This window comes from Microcaecilia unicolor, chromosome 6, assembly GCF_901765095.1.
Source record: "Microcaecilia unicolor chromosome 6, aMicUni1.1, whole genome shotgun sequence".
Lineage (NCBI taxonomy): Eukaryota > Metazoa > Chordata > Amphibia > Gymnophiona > Siphonopidae > Microcaecilia > Microcaecilia unicolor.
This window is the reverse complement of record NC_044036.1, coordinates 72,800,485-72,824,811: the sequence shown is the minus strand read 5'-3', so window position 1 is coordinate 72,824,811 and position 24,327 is coordinate 72,800,485. Positions and strand designations below refer to the sequence as shown.

Here is a 24,327-nt window from a genome sequence, read left to right as displayed (position 1 = left end):
ATTGTAAGTTCTCTGTCCTCCATTCCACAGGCCATTTCGGACAGAAGAGGGGATTGTGATGCCAATAGATCCCCCCCTTACAAAGTGGGCGATCTAGTGCATCGGCGTTATTACACGCACAAAACCTGGCGAGATCCCATCTACGTTGGCCCCTTCAAGATAGAAGCTCTGTCAGCAACAGCTGCTAAGCTTGAGGACCACACATCCTGGGTCCATCTGAAAGATATACGAGTCTACCCGAATACCGAATCAGGCCTCCTGGATGTTTCCATTTATGTTTCCAGCACAGCAGCCACTGGAGAGACCTGTCCCACCACGAACCCCATCTCCACCACCACTGAGCCCAAGACCACCGACCCCACATCCAACACTTTTAAACCATCTTGATCAACTCGACCAAAGACTTAACCACTTAATCAACTTAGACCATCCATCTCCTGAATCGCACCTCCTTGATCTGGCTGAGATAGTCATCCAAACCTTCGCAGAATCTCCAGAGTCACCATCTGAACAACCACCTGTATTTGAACCAGCTTTTGAGTTGCCATCCTCACCTCCACCTCCCACTGTTCCAGCCTTCCCACTTCCCTACGTTGATCTTCACATCCGTCTCATCCGAATCCGTAACCTTGCAGAAGATCTCACCCAAATTCGCAACTTAGCGGGAGAGTTGAATCTGGAAGAACAAGAGTCTGTTGCGTTTTCAACAGTACAGAATTTGCACAGCAACATCAGTGAGCTGCTCGACATTCTACATTTGTACTTCCCGAATCAAGCCAGATAAATGCCACAGCAAGTTCCGCCGCTGTTCACTCCAGAAGAGCTCATTCCCTTACAGACTATTTCTCTACATAAAGTTCCTATTCCAATACCACCTTTCCCAACCACTCCTGTGAAAGTTTTAATACCACCACCCTCCCCCGCTGGTAAAGTTCTCCGCAGGGAACCAACTGCTGAGAACCTTGCTGCCCTTGACGATATCAAGGAACCAGATCCACCAGACCCACAGAACACTGGACTTTACCCTGTTGATAAGTGTGACTCAGAGCAGTTATCTGAAACCAATACCCATTGGTCCAACGACTTTGATGAACCTTATCTGGAAGACGACACCATTCCTGACGACACGGACGCTAACAGCACGGTGGCAAGTGTTGTTTCAGCAGCAGTTACGGTGTTACATCAGTACACCCTCTTCTTCTGCTTTCCATCTGCTCGACTGTTTGCTGTTGGACTTGTGTGCATGATCCTACTTTGTATAGGTTTGGTTTTGTTTTTCACTACCCTGTTTACCTATACTGCTGACAGTAACCTCTTAGATCTTTGGATCTCACTCACTGCCTTTCCCACTGGCAACGTTACTTTGCCCGTCGGAAACGCCACGGTACTTGCAACTACTTCGGTACTTGCAACTACCCCAGCGGTACTTGCAACTACTTCGGTACTTGCAACTACCCCAGCAGTACTTGCAACTACTTCTGTACTTGCAACTGCTCCTGCTCCTCCACATACTACAGCAGCCTACACAGAGCCCCAACAGAACACCACATTCACACGCCTGTTTGGACACAGATCCCTCCAAACGATCAAAAAGATCAGTCCCCTTGCCACCAGTATTCCCACCCCCTGGGCAGACACATCTGCCACAACAGACTTTTCAACTGGCAACCCTACAGTGCCTATTGAAAACTCTGCGACTACTCCTGTCCTCACTAATTCTCCTGTTTTGCATTCTACAAGTGTTCCCAATAATATCAGTAGCTCGGTCCATATTGTCCCCAATCTTACAACTGCTTTTGGGGATAATATTACCTTGCTTGAATCACGACCCACCCCTCCTCCTTATCCTCTGGTTCCTACTAGTGACGTTCCTCCTCCCACGAATACTACCTTAGCCACTCTAAATATCACCGTCCCAGCTACTCGTCCTCCCAGATAGCTCAACATCCCAAAGTAGCTATCAATATATGTCCCACAACAGACCAGATAACCAGCCTTCTCCACCTGATTCTCCCCCACCGTCGCCTTTAAATTTAAGCGAACAGTTAATCCCTGAACCCCCAGAGTACCTTTTTGATCCAAGAGAATTGATACATCCCCATTGGGACCCAGCTCCAGAAGACGATCCCAATTGGGACCCCTTCACACGATTTCAAACATTGTGTGAACCCTTATTTGAGAGTTGGACACTAGGTCCTAGTCGAACGGTCACACACACTCTGGTACTGTTTGGAGGAACCTTTGGTTTACAAGTTGAACAAACCGACGATCTCCTAATAAGACCAGAAACTGGTGACGTTGTAGATTTTTGGTTATTCACATACGCTGTACTGGGCACGGACTGGATACCCTTCCTGTTCATTAGAGAGGTTGGATTGAGACCTTTGGAAGTATATAGTCTTTTCGAAATCCCCGACCCTACTGAAAGAGGAGCTATTAGAATTTACCCACCCTACCCAAATTCTTCCTAATGATATATCAAGCATTGGTATACCTTGGAATACTAACTATAGCAATTGCAGTTCTTATTAAGACCCTTGGATTAATTTTGTTACTCATTTTCCTTAGTCGCCAATTACCTTTTGTACAGTCCAGATCTAACATCTATTCATGAAAACTACCAACATGAAGTGCCTGGCCCTTTTCTCATTGTGTGTGCTCACCATGCCCATTGTACATGGGGCACAGGATCTAGAAAGTTTTCTGCAACAGTTTATTACCACCCCTGAAATAACATTACCCACAACTAAAGACACGACCACAATCACCCTTGATGTGTGTGCTTACACCATGTGTGGGGAACATCCTATACAGCAATATTTGTCAGCTTTTGAGGTATACCTGTGTCCCTTCTCCAATTGCGGAAGTTGGGCACAAGTATGGTGGTACACAGGTTCATGGATTCCATACTCAGGTAGTGAGATTCCAGATCTCAAAAAGAGCATTTCTATCATGAAATTGCGAGTGGATGGCCTCTGTCCAATGACCAAATGTAATCAAGTGGCTATCACTTTCAGAGGAGTGACGGCTGTTACTTACAGAACTTATTCCTTAGGAATTGATGCCACAGGTAGAGACCCCATTGGCAAATTTAAGATTGTTCCACCCCCAACACAACCAGAAAAGAATCCTTTGATACCAACAAAGATCCCAGAAGTAAAGATTCCTTACCAGATCGTGCCAATTAATAATTCTAAAGACTTAGTGGCACTAGAAACAGGATTTGGAGAAACAAACCTGTGGCTTGAATGGGCGCATTATACTACAAAGAGTTTGAATGTCTCTAATTGTTATTTTTGTTCCCATGCAAGAGCAGAACCAACAGTAGTTCCCTTTCCTTTAGATCTCCACAATGACCCAGATGGTTTTTGGTGTATGTTACAGTTATTACAAATGAAAGATGATATCAACCAGACTTGTCAACATCTTAACGAGCACCACCCCTACTTACCCCCTCGGCTGAGGGTTCCACCCGCATTCAGGATTCCAGATCCTGCTACCAGATATCACACATGTCTGGAACGATATGGGGTGAAAAATACACGGTTTCTAGGAAATTTGACCAATTGTAATACAACCCTAGAAAAAGGGACTCTACGAAATCTAAATCTCACAGACTTTTCACAAGCTAGAGCAGACATATGGTGGTACTGTGGAACCCACACTATCTACCATACACTCCACAGGAGTTGGACAGGCAGATGTGCCTTAGTCAAATTGGTAATTCCAATTATAATAGCATCTTTGCTCCCTCCTCATAGCAGCTCTTCCTCACGAGTGAAGAGAAATGCAATGCCTGGATCTTTTGATGATCGGGTATATATAGATGCAATTGGAGTTCCAAGAGGGGTTCCTGATGAGTTCAAAGCCAGAAACCAAATAGCTGCAGGATTCGAATCAGCTTTCTTTTGGTGGGCTACTATAAATAAGAATTTAGACTGGATCAACTATATATATTACAACCAGCAGAGATTTGTGAACTACACTAGAGATGCAGTTCAAGGAATTGCAACACAATTAGACGCCACCAGCAGGATGACGTTGGAAAATAGATTAGTTCTTGACCAGATTTTGGCATCAGATGGCGGAGTGTGCCGGAAGATAGGTACACAGTGTTGCACCTTTATCCCCAACAATACTGCTCCAGATGGATCAATCACCAGAGCTTTGGAAGGCTTAACCTCACTGTCACAAGAATTGGCAGAGAACTCTGGTGTTGACACATCCTGGACTGGTTGGATGGATAGAGCTTTTGGTAAATGGAAGACATTTATCATTTCAGCAGCCACTACTATAATTATAGTGGTAGCAATTTTTGTATTAGTAGGATGTTGCATAATCCCTTGTGCTAGAGGCTTAGTAGAACGCTTAATTGAAACTGCAATAATGAAAAAGACAACAGCAGGACAATATGTCCTGTATGAAAATCTCCTTCCCAACACCACAGGAGATAACACATTGGACTAGCTCCCTCTGAGAAGGACCAATCGCTATGCAAATGCTAGAGACACTAGAGAAATTTCTGCAACTGTATAATCAGGTAATAGCACACAGGGATACAATATAACCATATAAAGCTTTATAAGATGATGTGATACATGAGCAAAATGTCTACATAACCTATGCAAATCTATGCAAATGTATACTCAAGATATAATCAGTATATAACCAAAGAATTTATGATTGATAACCATATATACTCACATAGGTAAGAATAAGTTAGAACCTGCATATTAAAGGGTTGAATCAAAAATATTCTTATAGTAATTATAAGTTTTTGTATAACCACAGACATAGATAAGAAGGATTGAAATAATAGAAGTGGTGCCAAGATGGTAATCTCAAACCAAAAACAAATCTGACTGTACCAGTTAACTGTAAGACTCAGAAAATTTGATGGCCTTATAGGATACCTTCTGGAATGGATGGTACCATGGTGTATTAACCCTGGTGTCACCCTATGGGATAGGGTGAAGAGGGGAATGTTAATATGTGGCCTAGCTTCAGACCTACCACTGGAATAGTGGTGGGCTAAGCTACACAGCCTAAAGCAACTGAAAGAGTATTGACTAGGCCAAGTAACAAGCTAATGATGTCATATTTGAGAATCTGCAAAAAGCAGGTCTGAACAATGAGTCTTAACACAACCAGGTACAACTTTTTAATTGAATATAGCACCTATAATGAAAGAATAATGGGTAAAAGGAATAAAATGAGGTTCTTAAAATGGAACTTATTTTCCATAAGATGGCACACAGATCAGAAGATGTTATGAAAGGTATTACAAAAGGAAGATGTGAAACTGATAAAGATATTTTGGTAAACGAGAAAAACAAAATGTTCCAAAAACATGTTGACTTTGACGGATATGGGGCAATCTCTTGAAATAGCTAGAACGGAAAGACAGATGGTACAGATGGCCGGATACGAAAGTATGATCTCAGAAATTGAGAAATATTAGAAAAAAAGGTACCTCACAATAGACTTGTATTGGGACTTGGGGCTATAAAAGAGATAAGATTTTGAGAGAGAGTTGGAGTCCTCCCCAACGCTTTTCTCGGACAGCGGAGCCCTATGCGATTGAAACCAGAATCTGTTTGATGTCTGTACTTAATTGAACAACTTGGTAAGAATAAAGCCTTCTCTCTGAAATCTATATCTGTCTTTATTTTCAAGTATTCTTCATCTTTCATTGATACTACAAACTAAACCATACACACAATTAATACTCAATGTCTATATAAATTACTGTTGCATTTTAATAGAATTCATGTAGTTACATAGATGACCAAGAATTCACTTAGATCCTGATAGACAGAAGGCCATGGTCATGGACAGTATCCTAGACTTACGCCTTCTGGTATCTACACAACAGAGATATCACTGGGATGGAATATCAAAAGGATTTAGGCAGGCGGCCCAACACATAGTGGAAGCGCAGACCCTTTGTCCCTGGAGAAGGGTATTCCTAGGGCGCAAAGAGGGCCTTTAAAATTTACACTTTGAAGGTCTTTAACAAGTCTCTAAATTGTCCAGATACCCTGGTGACTCACTGTGTGTTCCTGACCGTAAAACAGAGAGGAAATAGTACCTAATTTTTGAGGAAACTCCTCTATTGTTGAGAGAATGATCCAAAGACTGGATTGCTTCCCAAAGGTTATCCATATTCACACAAGCAGGTTTGGTTAACTCACCCCAGACAATACAGGAAGGTTGGTTTAATGCTGTTCTCACTTTAATTAATTATATCTTCAGAAAATGCTCCATCCACCACCCATTTTGCCACCAGGAAAGAAACCGCCAGTGGGTGCCCTACCGAGCCCCAAGGCTCTCTAGCCTGGCCTTCACATCTCCACCTCTACTGGAATGCTCACTCCCAGATTGTGGAGGACCTGCCTGTAGCTGTGGGCTTAGCAAAGTTCCTTCAGTGCTCCATCTTGAGGGAGAAACCCTGGAGCACCCAAAGCTGTAGCCCCTTCCGAGTTCAGGTGAACCCCACATTTCTCCATTGTCATCTGAACCATATGGGGAGTGCCTTTAATTTCACCTTTTTCTTCACAATTGAACCAAGGACCAAGCTAAGCAACATTCAGCCAGAGAGAATTGTGGAGCTCATACAGTAACATCTCTCTGACGCCATCTTCTGGCAACTCAATTTAGATTTAAGAACTATCCTGGCTTCCGGTTCTTGTTTTGCGAATCATATGCATAGTCTGTGTAAACATATGGTTTTTATTACACTTGTTCTTTTTTAGAAGTGTGATTTGTAAGTGATTCTTGATATCATTTGAATGACAAGTGATATGGAAGGAACTGACATTTAAAATTGTGATTGCCACTGTATAGCATTTTCAAAATTGAGCAGAATACTGATGTTTTCTACGAGGAACCAAGAGAGTGCTACACAAGGTGAGTATTAAGAATGTACAAGATTTGTACTACATTTCCCAGTGGGTGTTGCAGTAAGATTTTATGGCATCAAGTAGTGATTGAGTTAGCCATTTTAAATATTTTTATGTATATTTATATAGATCACGACACCCAATGGAGTAGCTATGAATAGTCTGTGACTTGATTTGGATTAATTTAAGAATGATCATCTGTTTTGCAGAGAACTAATCTGTGAAAAGAAATGAAAGTAGTTTGTAGTGCCAGTGTATACTTATCTCTAAAAATGAATGTAATAAAAATCATAATAGCTGCAAATGCAGGGGAGGAGCCAAGATAGCTCCTCTGCTTTGAGCTTCAGTCATTGCCTTTCTCACTCGTTTTTTTTTTTCCTGGAGAAAACTTTTCTTTAATATGAGCAAATGTAAGGGGGAAGCCCCAGGTGTCTCCCTTTGAGGCAAAGTCTGTCCCAAAGTTAGGCCCAATGTGCACCACTGACAGATTAAAAGGTTGTCCAGAGTGAGCCCATTTGGGGCGCCACAGGCTCTCTTTGACAGATCTCAAGTCTAGAAGAGAGAACACCCCCCCCCCCCCCCAAAACAGCTGCCTCTCCTGACCAACCACTATCCAAAGTGGCTGGAGTGTTGGTATTGGATTGAAAACAAGAGTATTTTTTGAGTGAGGCAACCACTAGTGAAAGACAGTCGATGCAGGCAGCAAAAGAGGTGATGGAGGCCTTGAGAGGAGGGGGACATCAGCTTTGACTTTGCTTTCATTTTCGATTGAAGGCCCAGCTGTAATTACACTGCATGCCATATGGGAGGCTATTGCACAATTTTATAGTTCCTCAGATTAAGGGGTTGACTCAAGAACTTCCTTGTGTGGAAGCCAAAATAGATAGAAATATACCAGATTTGGTTTAAACTACCTCATAAGTGAGAGTGATTAAGAAAGAAGTTGATTTATATTAAGAGATTACAAGCTACTATGGATAAAGATTGTTACCATTTTAAGGATTAAAGTTAATAAATTGGAAAATATGGCATTCTTCAAAGTCAAAGGTTTTTAACTTTGCCACGTTATCCCATTTAATCCCCCTTCTTATTAAAGCCTAACTTCTGGATGGGAAGAAACGAGTCCCCAGAATTTGAGAGAAGGTTCAGTACAGATGGACACTTAGACGTTTCTGCTATTCTGGAATGTTCTGATTTCCAGATGTCTCTAGTAGAGGAGTGTGGTAGCTGTGTTAGTCCACTCTTAAGGTTATCAATAGAAATCAAACAAACAAAAACATGGAAAAGAAAATAAGATACCACTTTTTTTATTGGACATAATACATTTCTTGATTAGCTTTCGAAGGTTGAGTCTCTAAGAATACTCAGAAGGAAGCAATTTATTTTGTTGAGACCAATAGTATTGTAGCTGTGGGCTTCATTCTTTGAAAAGTTTCAGGCAGTTCAATATATTTTCTTTTATCCAAATGTGTTTTCAAACCCAGACCTCACAGCTTCAGAAAGCTTTTTTTTTTTTCTTCCTGTTATTGTTTCCTGTGAAATTTGAGATATGATTCATCTCCAATTTTGTAGACTTTTGCTGTGACTTAATTCAAAATAGAAAATATTCCATTTGTAAAAATAAGCGAGTTTTGGAGCCTTTGCATATTAAAAAAAAAATACAGCTATGCAGAATAAGGAACATTGTCATTTTAGTTATAGGAAATATAAACTGAGTTTATCCATATATAAACTGGTATGTTTTAGAAATAATAGGTATCTCAACTCACTACCAGAATCATCACCTACCACGAGATAGTTGGTAAATGATTAATAGCAAGCTTTCCCCCCACCTCTACAAAGCCATGCAGCTTTGTAAAGGGAGGGGGTGTAGTTTGATATTAGCATTTTTAAGAAATTGGGAAATTCTAATTTTATTCTGTGTTTGATGTTACTATCATTACATGAATATAATTTTATGATTTGATAATTGAAATATAGCTCATGCTAAGTTACCATTTCTTAAAATGTTATAATGGTGTCTAAGTGTGTTTATTTATGTATTTTTAAAGAATATCTGGATTTATTCTGGTTTTAAAATTTTACAGCTTCACAATTTTAACCCCTGATGCAGCCCGAGGATGAAACATGGCCACAGCAGCTCTAGTTGGTCCTTTGGACTCTGCATATTGCCTGGCCTCAGTGTCTGAATATTAAAACAAAATAAAGCAAAATTTGAAAGCAGAGAATCTGCATGTGAACACCGGGCAGCCACTCTACACGTCAAAACAGAAGGAATATGTTAAAAAAAAAAAAGTGAGATAATGAATTTAAAATACAAAAGAAATGAAGGTTAATTAAGAAAATGCTTTATTCTTACCCAAAACATACTTATATTGGCTTACGAAAAGCAGGTCCTCAAAATACGATTAACACAAGAGTTCAATTCCTGGCTCATATTTTACATTCCCTAGGTCAATGGGACCAGGAAGGGGTAACAATCCTGTTGCAAAAGTGACACTTATTAGCTGGACTTGCAATCCAAGACTGCAATGTTCTAGGCGCCCTGATGCAGGGCTACTGTCTACAGTATGACTGCAAGAACTGGGGCTGAGCTGAATTGATATTAAAGGGCAAATTACAGGTAGTTATGAAGGCACATAGCACCATACTCCAAAGGATGACAGAGGGCTGCTGAAATGAGCAGTAAATATACCTATGCATTACCTCCATAACAGACTAGTCACTGAAGATATTGGGAGAGATGCAAACAAAATGGACCATCCATTATTTGTGTAAAAAAACAAAAAAACAAAAACTTGCTGCACAATGTCTTAATAGCACATGAGTAGTTAGAAAATACTCTAAATCACAATTGGGAAACACCCAAACCTAAATATTATAAATTCTATAAATCAAAATAGTTTGGAGAACTCACTAAAAAGAAGATGTGTCACCCCTTTGACTCTGAAATCATCAATCAAGATAGATCATCTATAATTACCAAAAGAACCTCAAACCACCTCCTGGAAACCAACTGCTCATAGAGCTTGATTCACCATTCAAATGAGGAGTAAATTACTATCACTGGTTCTGGTAGGGAGATGCGGAGAAAAACACCAGCTGAAAAAACTCAAACTAAATTGAGAAAACCAGCTGGTCCAAAAACTCCTCACCCCCTCCACTAACAAAAGAGTCAAAAGCGGTGCACCTCCCCCTATAAATCAGCACCCCACTAGTACTCCCCCATAGAAACCTAAGCATAAACACCTATCTAATTAACAGGAGACCAAGTAGAAGGCATGTTTCCTTATGGAAGAGCATTATAATATAATAACAATTACAAGATAGGTGTTTATGCTTAGGTTTCTATGGGGGAGTACTAGTGGGGTGCTGATTTATAGGGGGAGGTGCACCGCTTTTGACTCTTTTGTTAGTGGAGGGGGTGAGGAGTTTTTGGACCAGCTGGTTTTCTCAATTTAGTTTGAGTTTTTTCAGCTGGTGTTTTTCTCCGCATCTCCCTACCAGAACCAGTGATAGTAATTTACTCCTCATTTGAATGGTGAATCAAGCTCTATGAGCAGTTGGTTTCCAGGAGGTGGTTTGAGGTTCTTTTGGTAATTATAGATGATCTATCTTGATTGATGATTTCAGAGTCAAAGGGGTGACATCTTCTTTTTAGTGAGTTCTCCAAACTATTTTGATTTATAGAATTAATAGCACATGAGCCATAATACAGAAAACTGCATCCGTGCACCCTCCACTAGGCATATTTATGTATAGGTTTGGGATGAAGTTAGCTTGCCACAGTGAATAAATTTAAGTATTTAGGTTTGTGCTAAGCAAAAAAAAAAAAAAAAAATCATACTCTACTAGTATTTCCATGGTTGAAAGCCAGAATTTGCTTCAGGCTAGCAAGGATAACTCATTAATGCTCAAATTCACAGCAAAAAAAAAAAAGCTCACCAAGGCTCCAATCAGGGCAGAAACCAGTTTTTAAATTTTAGTATCAGAAAAGAATGACAGGCTGGGGCTTTGAGTGAAGAATACCAGATGTTAACTGAGAATCAGTTTATCGAGACTTCCTTAAAATAAATGTATTGCCATTATTTGAACCATTTTTTACAGACATATCTTCTTATTTGGGGTTAATTATTCTTTGACCTACTCCTTCCCCTAGGTCTGTATAAACTACACCTCTGCCCCCCCCCCCCCCCCTCCCACATAGTAATTTCTACAGATCCTATGAAAAGTGTTAGCTGTGGTGGGGTAAATGGAGTGTACAACATAAGCTGAACACTCATACTGTAAATGGATTCATGCAAACCTTTTTTCCCTTAAACTTCTTAAAGCACAGTAAGATGCTGATTTACCATCTCAGGAAGCTTTCATCTAAACAGTACATCTCACAACTGATAGCACTACTGCACAGCCAAAGCCCAATGTGATGTGTACATCAGGGAGCTTAATGCCATTGTCGGAAGCAAGCAGTGTCAAGCAAAAGATGGCAAGTATGCACAACAATCACATCCCCACAGCAAAGGGCTGCTCTTCGGGTGACACCCAATAGAAATGGAAAATCATTTGCACGGATCTTCTGTTTTTACTTTTTGTACGCAGCCTGGATATGCAAAAAAACAAACAAAAAAAAAAGTTTTACAGAAAAGGACAAACCAAAAGCAGTTTTTTTTTCTGTTCCATTTTAAGGAGCCAACTACTGAAAGTTTGTTCTCCCCATCAGACAAAAATTACACAGGTGATTGTTCAATATATTTATTTGATGAAAAGTTTCCAAAATCGTTGTAGAAAAGAAAAGCAGTCTTAGTCTGCAGCATTTTCCTGTGCTCTCAAGAAGCTTGCTTTCTTCTGAGCAATGCGGTCCTTTCTCTGGGCCAGAGAGAGCTTTGGGCGATTCCACCTAGATTGTAAAGAATATGAACATGTAAGAGACAGTTTTGTTTATATCCTGTAAGCTTCAATAGTGTCATAAAAGCAACCCTGCTTTATGGCACTATCAAAACACTCTACTACAATGTTTCCCAAGTCAGGTTTTCAGGATATCCACAATGAATACTGATCAATAATATATACTATTGACAGAGTGCAGGAGTAGCCTAGTGGTTAGAGAACCAGGCTTGACATCCCACTGCTGCACCTTGTGATCTTGGGCAAGTCACTTAACCCACCATTGCCTCAAGTACAACTTTAGATTGTGAGCCCTCCAGGGAGGGGGGAAAATACCTAATGTACCTGAATGTATCTCACTTTGGCCTACTAAGGTGTGAGGAAATCCAAATAAATGAATATTGTCCCCAAACGAAAAAAAAAAAAAAAACCTCAAACACAGGAAACTAAACAAATACTATACAATACCTCTTTGTTTTTACGTCTCGCTTGGGTTTCTTTTCATGAGCAGGATTCTCTCTTATAGCAGAATGAGCGTTTTTATACATATCTTCCATCTAGAAATATGACAAATCATACATTTCTCAATTTTCTGATGAAAATATCAAAACTTTTTTACCAGTTGGTCACACTTGCATTTAAATGTACTCTGCACTGTCTTACAACGTACTCTATTGAAAATGCTTCATTACAGATTTTATTTTATTTATTGCATTTGTACCCCACATTATCCCACCTTTTTGCAGGCTCAATGTGGCTTACAGGGTGTTAATATGATATAGTCATTACATAATCTTAGATACAGTCGATAATAAGCTGAAGGTAGATGAGGATTTAGATGGAAAGGTGTTAGGTAAGGTCGTGTGAGAGGTGTTTTAAAGCACTTGGGTGGTATAAGGAGTGATTTGTTTCATTAAGGATGACTTTTGTAGATCCATAGGCAGAAAAATGTCCCAATCAATATTTTGCTCAACACAGCATCAGCAAATAGAAGTCTTGTGATGCCCTGGAGAATGGTTTGTTTGATCCCTCCAACCACAAAATTGTTCCGCTGCCCCTGTTGCTATCACAGCCATGGGAATGTGGACAAGACTTAAAATTCACATTTACTTGTCAAACATTTCACAATAGAAGAGACTCAGTGTTTTAGGATTTTTATCCCTGCAGAGTTTATCAAACTGTTATAACAAAACCATCAAAGAAGGGGAAGGCTCATATACTGTCCACCCATAAGAAAATTGCTAATTATGGAGATCAATGATCACGTTTTCTAAGTGTGAAGAAGGCACTCTTACAGACCATGTGTATGGTATCAAAAGAAGTACTCAGACTCAAGGCTCGTACTGAGGACTAAACTGCAGCACATTGATACATATTTAAATATAAGTATTTAATAGTACAATGATTTGATACATTTAGAAAAACTGAAATGTTTTCAACCTTTGTGAATAAGTTTTCTTTTCTTCATTCCTACGATATGTTGTGGTATCTTTCCCCCTTCTACCTCTAATACTCCCTTCCCTCACAGCCTTCCATTCCTCCCCTTCCCGTCATCTCAATTCTTTTAGACTGTTTCCCGCCTTCCCTTGATTCAGCTATCTCTATCCCAGTCTTTGTCACTGCAGCTTCCTTATTTCTCAGCCAGTCCATCAAATGGTGGTAGTACAGGAAGGGCAGCATCAGCAGACAGAGAGGTCAGAAAAGCAACCCTTCTGCCACAACAGCAGAAGGCACCAGCCTGGAGAGGAAGGTGGTATTAGGGAGAGAAAGATGCCTCTTGAAAGACACAGACCATTGTGGCAGGATCCAGGCACCAATGACCGGGAGAAGCAACAAAGAGCAGCAGCTAGTCTGTTGCAACTTCTGAAGTAGCTGCCACAGCATCAACCTGCCTAAAGAACAAATAACGAGCAATGCTTGAATTCAGCAGTCACAACTCTAACAGCCAATCAAGCATCAATCTAATGAGCAGACACTAGAACATAGGAATAACCATACTGGGTCAGATCAATGGTCCATTTAGCCCAGTAACCTGCTTCCGACAGTGGCCAATGGCAGAAACTTAGATTTATGCAATAAATTCAGTGACCTCAAATCAACTTTGAGACACAGAGAAGGCTGGTCCCTCTGCAATACAATATCAACTTTATCATATTTAACAAAATGGATGTAGTGGAACAAAGTTCTTTATGAGGATTCTAATCTTACATGCTAACAGCTAGGGCTGTACTGTTTGAAACAATACAGGAAATTATCAACATAGTCTACATCAAGTCTCTCTCTAAACGTTAGCATGTCCTAACAAATACCCAAAGCCAAGCTTTTTAATATAAAAAAGAAGTGCTATAGATATCTATATCTATCTATATATTTTTTTTACAATGTATACACTAAAAAGAGGACATAGTTCTACTACTGTTAGGCTAAAAAGCAAAGCCAACTTCCTAAGGATGCACTGCCTTGTCACAACCACCAAGATTCACACCATGGGATCAGCAGGCAACACAGAACTCTACAGTCTACAAAATTATGCTGAAGATGATTTACAGAATAAAATCCCTTCAAATTATTTTGTACTAGGCAGGCAAGTAATTAAATCAAGTCATAACCATTAGCACTATCATTAAATCCAGCGGTCTTAATTTTATTGGGGTATTTTAATACCCCACATTTCTTTTTCTAGATTTAAATCCAGAGTTTGCACTGTGGTATCAGGGCCATACTGATGAACTCCCAATGTGGTCTCCAGTATAACTGACCTCTCTTGCATCACCACCACACTACAGACTCCAATATGAATCTTGTCAAACCTTACTTCATTTTATCACTTCCTGAGACTGGCTCTGTCATGTGCCATCATTGTATTTGCCCCTCACAAAAAAAAACAGATGCAGTATAAGACATTTGCAGACTTAGATTTACTAAAATGGCAAATCTTGAGTTAGGAAACAACTTTGTGATCATTTAGTCTTGGTGAGGGACTCTGACCATTCCCCAGTCTGGTTGCTGAGCAGGTTATAACATGGAGATGGTGCTTCTTGCTTTAATGGATGATATGCACAGGGTGATGATGAATATGGGGGATCAGGGTATGGATTCTCCTCAATCTGTCAATCACAAGCTTTTGATATACAGATTTCAACTGCTGGAAATTAACGGTCATGTAAAAGTGTGGTTCTGTGGTTTTTTTTTTTTTTTTTTTTTGCATACATGTGGTGTTACGGTCAACAATGAGCTTCCTGATGAAATTAGTAGTATTACAAATTGTATTTCTTTAAGATTAAAGAGAAAGCTCTTTTTTAAAATGTAGGCAGGCTTTAAATACTAATATTATATATTTTATACTGTCAGATGTATTTGATTGCTTATCTGTTTGCTGTGAATTGTTAAGTTGGATTTAGTGGATTATAATGTATTTACTACATAATAAATATTTGCCTGTAACCAATGTTACTAGATATTCCAGCTTCAACCCTTACATATACACAGATGACATTCAGATTTTGCTCCTCTTCAGAAAGGTATCTCCGAGGTGCTGGGCAGATTGGAAGAATCTTGAAACCTTAAATAGGTGATCTGATTTTATGGGTAACTATCCGAGACCTGCTGACTTAGAGGCGGTGTTGACTAAGCATGATTCCTTTGCAGTCTGAGGTCCACAGTGTAGGAGTAGAAGTTCATATGGATTCATCTCTTACATCCAAGTCTCAAATGGAAAAGTTAGGACTAAAGGAAAATTTATCAAGTAACACAACATTTCCTTCCATAGTACCCTATCAGACCAATTGGATATAGCAAAGCAATGAACCCAACATAGGGCAGGACTAACAGATATAAACACCGAAAGAGAGAGAGAGAATTTTGCAAATAAACGCATCATTAATCTCCCCAGTCTAATAAACTGACAACATAGACAAACTGGAATAGCCTTAGAGATCCTTTACAGTGGTACCTAGTAGAAAGAATCAAGAGCAGAAGGGCTCTGGAAAGACAAAAAGGTATGGAAGAGGAGAAGGAGGCGATAGAAAATAGCATTGATAATCCATGGAAAAGATGTGCAGACCAAGAAAAAAAAAACCCCCTATTAATGTTTTCCTTGAAAGAGTCTTTGAAGGCAACAACCTAAGACTCAGGCACATCTATGAAGAGAATACTGCAACTACAATGGAAGTCCTGGAAGAGTTGAATATCCAGAGAAAGAAATAAAGGAAGAAAGCAGGGGCTAAAAACCACTGTGCTTCCCTATGTACATCTATAAAAATCAAGTAAGGAGAAATTAGATCTTACCTGCTAATTTGCTTTCCTTTAGTCCCTCCGGACCGGACCAGGATTGGACTGATGGGTTGTGCTCGCCTACCAGCAGGTGGAGACTGAGAAAAAACTCTGACTCTAGAGAGCCAATAGGAGCCCTGGCCATGTGACCTTAGCCTCAGTATTTGAATAACAAAGCAGGAAAGAAAGAAAGACCTTCTGTGCCGTATGGAATCCTAGCAGCCACAAAGCACTCGGCAACGCCAAGTATCAGAGCTCACCAGCAACTCTCACCAGAGAAGTGGTATGGCCCGATATGTATTACAGCTCACCAGCAACTCTCACTAGAGAAGTGGTATGGCTCACTTGTACTATAGCTCACCAGCAAATCTCACCAGAGAAGCGATATGGCTCACATGTAATATAGCTCACCAGCAACTCTCCCCAGAGAAGTGGTATGGCTCACGTATAATATAGCTCACCCGCAACTCTCACCAGAGAAGTGGTATGGCTCACTTGTCTTATAGCTCACCAGCAACTCTCACCAGAGAAGTGGTATGGCCCACTTAAGATTTTATATATATTCCATCAACTGAGCTTACCAGCAACTCTCACCAGAAAGTGGTAAATCATATTTAAGGTTTTATAGATATTCCAGCAACTGAGCTCAGCCACAACTCTCACCAGAGAAGTGGTATGGCGTATTTAAGGTTTTATAGATAGATTCCAGCAATTGAGCTCACCAGCAACCACCAGAGATGTGGTATAGACCACGTAAAGTTCTGTATATATATAGTATTGTTCCACGAATCGTAAAGGAATGAATACACTTCCTACTGAATACACTTCCTACTTAATAAAAGAAGCTAAAGAGTAGAGAGAACATGGGAGGGGCCTGGTCCGGTCCGGAGGGACTAAAGGAAAGCAAATTAGCAGGTAAGATCTAATTTCTCCTTCCTTAGCGTCCCTCCGGACCGGACCAGGATTGGACTGATGGGAAGTACCAAAGCAGTAATCTGAAGGGAGGGACCCTATGAAAACTGCAGAGAAATGTTCATGCTGCATAGACCACCTGGCGACAACTAACATGTAGTGTGTCCCAATGAGCAAAATAAAATGAAACTAGGACTAAGTTGCCAGCTTACCAATGTGCACCGAGAGCACCAAAAATCGCCGTAGTAAGAATAGAGCCCGCTTCTGAAGTTGTGGAATATGTTGTAATACGCTGTGGAACTGCCCTCTCAGCGAGAAGAGAAATAGACATTCTCATTTCCTTGATCCTTCGCGATATAGCGGGTTAGAAACAATGAAAAACTTTTACGCCTACTGGCTAGAAGGACAAAACCAATAAGAAAAAACCGATTGGGAAAGGTGAAAACTTTAAACTACAGCAGACCGAAAAGAAGTTACCAACCGTAGAAGTATTCCACACATAGATCTACTTGCTGCAATGGCTACTGGGAAATACTGCTTGAAGAGGAAAACTTTATAGAAAAAGTTATGGCTACTAGAAAACAGAACTTTAAGAGTCTATTCACCTAGTTCACCTAGCTGGTGGACGAAGCGGGAGGTACAGGTGCAGGACTCCTTTAAGAAACCGCTTTGACAGTGGATGCTGCACAAGCGTGCGGTTGTCAACAGTATCATGCATCACTGATAGAGCTGCCAAATGAACTCTAATGGATGAGTAAGACAGACAAGATTTCGCAAGATGCAGAAGATATTCCAAAACATGCAAAATGGATACTGTTTGTGGAATGAAGTGGCGAGAGGAGTACCACAGAGTGAACCGTCGCCACTTTGATTCATAGGACTTTAATGTAGATTTCTGTCTGGAAGCAATTAAAACTTGAAGTACTTCCTGCGAAAATATCAAAGATGTTGCAGACCCAGTAACCACGCCATAAGTTTGAGTGACTGGGGGTCCGGATGTAGAAGGGTGCCTTGGTTCTGCGTAAACACCTAGTGAGATGATGGAAGAAACGCATAAAGAAGGTTGAAAAACCCCTGCTGGACGTTGGCATCTGTCCCTGTCTCCGTCAAGACTGTTGCTGAACGGAAGAAGCAAGAAATGTTCGTGAGCCTGAAGGCAAAAAGAGATAGCCCTGAAGTGTCGCAGTGAGGAAGTAAGGCTGAAAAAATGAGAGTCCATTCACCTAAACGCAGGGTGACACAACTAAGAAAAAATGAGTACAAACTCAAGAGTATACTCTTAACTCCTCCTTGGCGGATGACATAACCCATTGCCATGGCAAGGACCAACATAGCTCTCTCCGCCTTGTTTGTCAGTAGGGAAAACAAAATTCACCCGAAGGTAAAACGAATTGCTGAGGTCCCCCAGAAAAAAAATATATAAAAACAAGCTTCTGCCAAAAAGTGTACTGCACGAAGCATCCCAATGACAGAACTAAGGTTCTTGAGATAACTAGATGACACTTAAATAGCGCGATTGATGACCCTGAGATTCGCAATAGGATGAAGGAAAATTCCTTCTTGGGCATTAGAAAGTAAAATTGCATTCTGCAGAATAGAGCGAGGAAATGGCCGAAGGCCCAAGGTCACCAAGAAAAATATAAACTGGGATGTTTGCAGAGGAGACAAAAGACTGTGCGCCAACCTGACTAAACAAAGAGAAATCAGAGATATCTGATGAGAGATCAAATGAGAGATCAAATGAGAGGCCTGGCTACAATCACCACCCAACCTAGAGACTGTAAGAAATGCAACACCCGGTGCGTGACCTGAGAACTCTGCTGATAAGACTTTCTCCAATTAGGCAGTCGTCTAGGTAAGAATGAAATGACCCTAAGAGCGCAATGAACATCCTCTTAGATCTATAAAAGAACGGAAGAGAGAGTACTGCTGAAAATGACCGGTTAATGCATAAGCAAAAAACTAGCCATTCTCTGGACCCTGAGGAGAAGAGGAAGGGTGACCAAGGACACCAGTTAAATAGGGCTACAAACTCCAACCCTATCTCTATGGCGTTCCATAGTTGGGTAAGTTCTGAATATAGAAAGTTCTGAATATAGGAGTCCACCAGCTATGGTAGTACGCTCCGGACAGAAAAAAATTGTCCCAGTATGAACGTCTGATTCACCGGCCTGTAATTTCTTGGATCTCCCTAATCCACATACCACTAATCCACGTACCACGGTCATGCGTCCTCCCTCACTGAGATGTAGATTGTAAGCTCCTTTGAGCAGGGAACGTCCTTCTTTGTTAATTTGTACAGCGCTGCGTAACCCTAGTAGCGCTCTAGAAATGTTAAGTAGTAGTAGTAGTAGTAGTACCAGACTCACACCCAATAGATATGAATGTTGAGCTTGTTTCAGGTTAAAACACCGAACCTAGGCCCAGGGTCCCCGGTGTTCCTAGTGGTGAACAGCCATGGCAAATATTGTATGCGTTAGTTTGCAGAATTACTGCAAAGCCTTGCTTTTGGAGCAGAGAATTCTGTTCGATACTCTCGTGAGAGGTTTTTTTTTTTTTTTTTTTTTTCTTTAATGCTGTTCTGGCTGTAGAAAGGTGGACATTTGAGCTTCCCCAGAATGGCAAAACTTATGTACCTATGCCCATTAGATATGAATGCTGGACTTGATGGACTTTAGGCCTTACCCAGCATAACCATACTTATGTACCTATGGTATAAATACACAGGAAGTGAGTGAATCCCCTTCCAATTGAAAGAACACTCTGGAGTGAAGGCGCATAGAATGAAAATGAAAAAGGACAAACTTGGAAATTACCTGTAACGAAAAAAGTGAAGTTGTGCCACAGCCACTTGGTGAAGGCAGTGTAGACAAGACTGTATCTGAATTCAAGAAAGCTTGATATAACATCAGGTCTCTAAGGAAGAGGAAGAGATAGCAGATGGTATGTATAGGCATACTGGACCAAACCAGGATGTTTATAATCTGCCAATGCTGAACTGATAGAGTAGAGACAAACACGAGTAGATGGTTTGAGGACCGTCCACTATCTTTAAGTGAAAGGATGACTTTATGCTCTAAGTGACCATAGGTCCTGTAAAAACCAGAAGAAAGCTAAAATGAAATATGAGAGGCTTCAAGGCAGTTGGAAAAGAAGGGAAGACATGAATAAAGCATGCCTGCTAAGGCAGCTGAGTGACTGGGAGCTTGGTAGACAGGACTGTCCCTCAGAGAATATGAAAGAGCTGATATATCCCCATGGCATCTGAACAATATACTGTATGCCTCTAGAGAAGGCTTCTTAAAGCCGGAAAAAGAAAACACTGTATAACACTACAGCCATTGAGAGTGATTGTCTGTTAAGTTCTTAAAACACTATATAACATCATAGGCATGGAGTAAAATGCTTGAAAGGAACTAAGATATTATGGTCAGAATTGCAAAGTACCAATCAATTGACTCTTAGACAATGTAGTCCTATTCATCAGGGAATGAGAAAGACAGAAATTTACTCTATGCCTATAGAGAAAGTTTCTAAAGTTCTTAAAACACTGTATAATACTACAGCTATTGAGAAAAATGCTTGAAATGAATTATGATATTATGATAAGATGTAGATTTTCCACCAGGCAATGAAAATGACTGAGCACCAGAAAAAACTAGTGTTAACAGCCCCGGATACATAGAAATTTAAAAGAAGAAAAAGCTTGTTATACTATTCATATATGAAAGGAGGCCCCTTTCAACCAAATATTGCCTGCTGATGTGAAGAGCATTTTAGAATACGCCGTTCAGCACATACAAAAGTGTACACATCTTGGAGCCGAACTGCTCTATGAACTGCAGCCTTACCTTCAGCAGAGAGATCCCCGACTGATACGATGGAGGGAGAAACAAAATGGCCGCTGTTCGCGCCACTGGCCCCGTGGCAATCGCCAGCGCGCCCGACACCTCCGAAACAAGCGAGCCCAGTGGAACGTTGAAAAAACAACAGCCGGAGAAAAGGCCCCGAAAAAACCGGAGGCAGCACCGGACCCGAAGAAACCTAGAAGGGAGAGCAAAATTTACACGTTGCGGCTGCGTGAACTGCGCGACGCTGACCCGACAGCAGCTGTTTGAACTTTTAAGCCATATCGGAAAAAACAGGTGGCCAGCGCTTACGCGGTTCGCACCTTCTTTTTTTTTTTTCATTTGTTTTAAACTGCCGCCGCCGCCAAAACGCAAGAAAATGGAGGAAATTAAATCTGACGAGAAAATCGCTGTTTAAGTCACAGATACTGAATTATTTCTTCTGTTTGTTTTTTTTTTTTTTTTTTTTTTTATAACCCCTCAATCATAATAAAACACTGGAGCTGCCTGCTCGTAGAAGTCTGGGGAAAGAAAGGCTGCTTCTTTGAATTTCCTTTTATTTGATTTAATTCTTTTAAAGCAGCTACCTGTTAAAAGTGGCTGCCTCTCCCAAAGACGGTACACCACCTTTCCAGAGAAAGGGACGCCCTTCCCTGCTAAGCCAGGGAGATGGGGAGGAAGGGGGGTGGACTCGAGACACCCGAGTTTTAACACCCCCGAGGCTGTCAAAGAAAGAAGAAGAGAAAGGAAACCCTGTCAAGCCTCTAAATAAGATTCCAGGCACAGAAGAATTATCACAAATATCTGTAATATCTAAAGAGAAAAGGAGAGAGACTAATGGGCTCACTTCCTACCTGCTGGGAGACTGAGAAAATACTGAGGCTAAGGTCACATGGCCAGGGCTCCTATTGGCTCTCTAGAGTCAGAGTTTTTTCTCAGTCTCCACCTGCTGGTAGGCGAGCACAACCCATCAGTCCAATCCTGGTCCGGTCCGGAGGGACGCTAAGGAAAATTAAGAAGCACCCTTTGTGAGAGTAAAAAAGGAAGACTAATTAGAATAGCTATTGACTGAGCTGGTGTCAAAGAGTGCTCTTTTCAGGTAATGAAAACCCAAATGTCATTGCAAGAGAAAGAAGGGGGCATAAGGGCCCCGAGACTGGCGATTTCCAAGTACCCATTTCCAGCGGAACCTAAACTGGTGCTGCCGACAAAAAATGTGGACTTAGTGGAAACAGATACCACCAGGATTTCCATGGTGGTACAAAATCTACAGACTCCTGCTGCTGTCGGACAACGCCGCTGACAGACAGTACAAAACCTGAGCTTTTCTGCCATGTTTTTTTTTTTTTTTTTTTAAGGAGCGCAAGCCCAGTGAAAAGATGGGAAGACAGCTGCTAACTGCACACAGCATTAGAAACAAAACTGCAAAGGTGCAGGCAAGTCCGAAGTACAACTGCTTTGCTCATTCGCTCCTGGGTTGTATTTTTTTTTTTTAAAGAGGAGAATAACGTAGCTGTCTCTCCAAGGCCTTTAAAACACCCTTCCCACAAAGGGGTCAAGGCTAGTGCATCTCCTCAAGGCCAGAACAGCAAGGTGTTGCCTGCACTAAGAATAACTGGAGCAGGGTGGGGGAAGGGCCTTGGTCCCGTGGGTCTCAGCCTCTGACTGCCAAGAAGAATGCTGGCGCAAAGGTAGATACCTAATTAGACCCCAAAACATTTTTTAAACAAGGAAAGGCAAAGAAGAGAGAAAAAAAAAGAATGAGACTGAAGAGGGCTGACCACCTGCTGGAGACTGAGAATACTGAATTTGCTTTTAGCTAGCCAGGGCTCTTATTGGCTCTCACAAGAGTCAGAGTTCTCAGTCTCCACCTGCTGGAAGGAATGCACAACCCATCAGTTATTTTCTGAGCCACTCTGGAGGGACTAAAGGAAAGCAAGTTAGCGGGTAAGATCTAATTTCTCTCTCTCTCTTTTTTTTTTTTTTTAACTTGGAGAGACAATACATGATAGGATTTGCTTACTGGGAATCAAACAGCCAGGAAACACTTGAAAAAAAACAACAAAAAGACCAGTTGACAAACAGAAAAAGAATTTAGATGGGAAAAACAGTCTGGAACACTGAGGAAAATTTTATGTTGCAAAGAAACAGGAGTAGTTAATCACCTACATATGAGAGTCAAAAGAAATATTTGCTGCTTCACACTGACCATTTCACATCTTATAGAAATCAGAAGAACCAAGGTTGAAAAGTCACGCCAGATACCAGCTTAATAAGGAACAGAGGCATAAACACCAGAGCGCTGAAATAAATCAGAACAGGCTCACCTAATACAAGTTGACTTCCACAGGAGATGATGGTGGTAGGGATCTCATAGACCTCAGAGATATACTTCAGTTCCATATAACAGCTACCTTTTATTTTAGTTTTTTAATATATAAAACAGAAGCTTATGCCAAAGAAGGCACCTCAACTGAACCTCAGACATCAAACTGGGTCAGGAGAACAAGCCCAGGAAGATACCCCCAACTCAACTGGTACACAGCTGAGAAGTTGATTCGAGAGAACAAGCCAAATGGGCACCCCCAAACTCAACAGGGTCTCGGTATAAAACTGGATCAGGAGCAGAACATGCCAAAAGGGTAGTTAAAGCTCAACAGAAACTAGTTATAAACCAGGTCAGGAGCAGGGCTGTTAAGCCATCATCCATCCGCTTTGCAGAGAGGAAATACTAAACATTCTATGCTATATAATACCCTTAAGGGGCAAGTCACAAGAAATATTTTTTGCCTCTGTCTCCATCTGCTGGTAGAGAAGCACAACCTATTGGTCTGGACTGGCATAATAGGATGCTATGGAAAACAGATTTTTTTTGGGGGGTGGGGGAAGCTTGGATACAACAGAGATTAATAAGCAGAGGTCTTTTTGGATACACAACATCCAATAACAGTTACGCAGGCAGTAGTTGGTCACTATGGATTACTGAAATACATATTTGGGCTTGACCCTAGAAACCATTAAGGCAATCACAAAATTCAGAACTTGGTTGCCAAGCTAAATCACTTTGTTGTTGGTGGGACAGAATTACTCACTTCAAGCAATCCATTGGCTCCCAACTGAATTGAGAGTCATTTAAGTTGTTTTATTTGGTTTTTCATGCCCTTCCACTGTGTGGGTGTGATGTATTGGAAAGAGAAGTGCTGACCAGTGCATTAAGATCAGGACATACTGTGAATATTTGCTAATTTCAAGCCCACATGACTAAGTGGGTTACCACTCTGATGCACCTTCAGTGGCTTTGGAATAAGTTGTCTATAATGTTTAAATCTGAAATTACTTACTGTATTGTTTAGAAAACAATTGAAAACCTGACTGTTCTGTCAATTTCCTGGTTAGTTAGGATGTACTGCTTTGTTGTCAGATTGCAGAGTGTCTAGTTGGCATTTTTACTTGATTTTAAACTGATACAATTTTATTTTACCGTTGTATTTGTGTTATGAATGTTCATG

At 40.8% G+C, this 24,327-nt stretch overlaps 1 protein-coding gene and 1 long non-coding RNA gene across 2 annotated transcripts in view; one reads left to right on the top strand and one right to left on the bottom strand.

Annotated features, from left to right (window-relative positions):
* The first annotated feature begins 7,651 nt into the window (after positions 1-7,651).
* On the top strand, positions 7,652-9,700 carry LOC115471805. Its single transcript, XR_003942421.1, has 2 exons — positions 7,652-7,684; positions 9,428-9,700. It is a non-coding gene; the product is annotated as an uncharacterized LOC115471805 (long non-coding RNA).
* Positions 9,701-11,638: 1,938 nt separating this feature from the next.
* The window catches only part of RPL5 (ribosomal protein L5), a 28,933-nt gene continuing 16,244 nt past the window's right edge, over positions 11,639-24,327 (bottom strand). Inside the window, exons 7-8 of the mRNA XM_030205637.1 lie at positions 12,255-12,343; positions 11,639-11,799 (exon numbers count right to left, since the gene is read on the bottom strand). Coding sequence (XP_030061497.1) covers positions 11,703-11,799; positions 12,255-12,343 — 186 coding nt within the window. The 3' untranslated portion in view covers positions 11,639-11,702. The remainder of the gene's footprint in view (positions 11,800-12,254; positions 12,344-24,327) is intronic.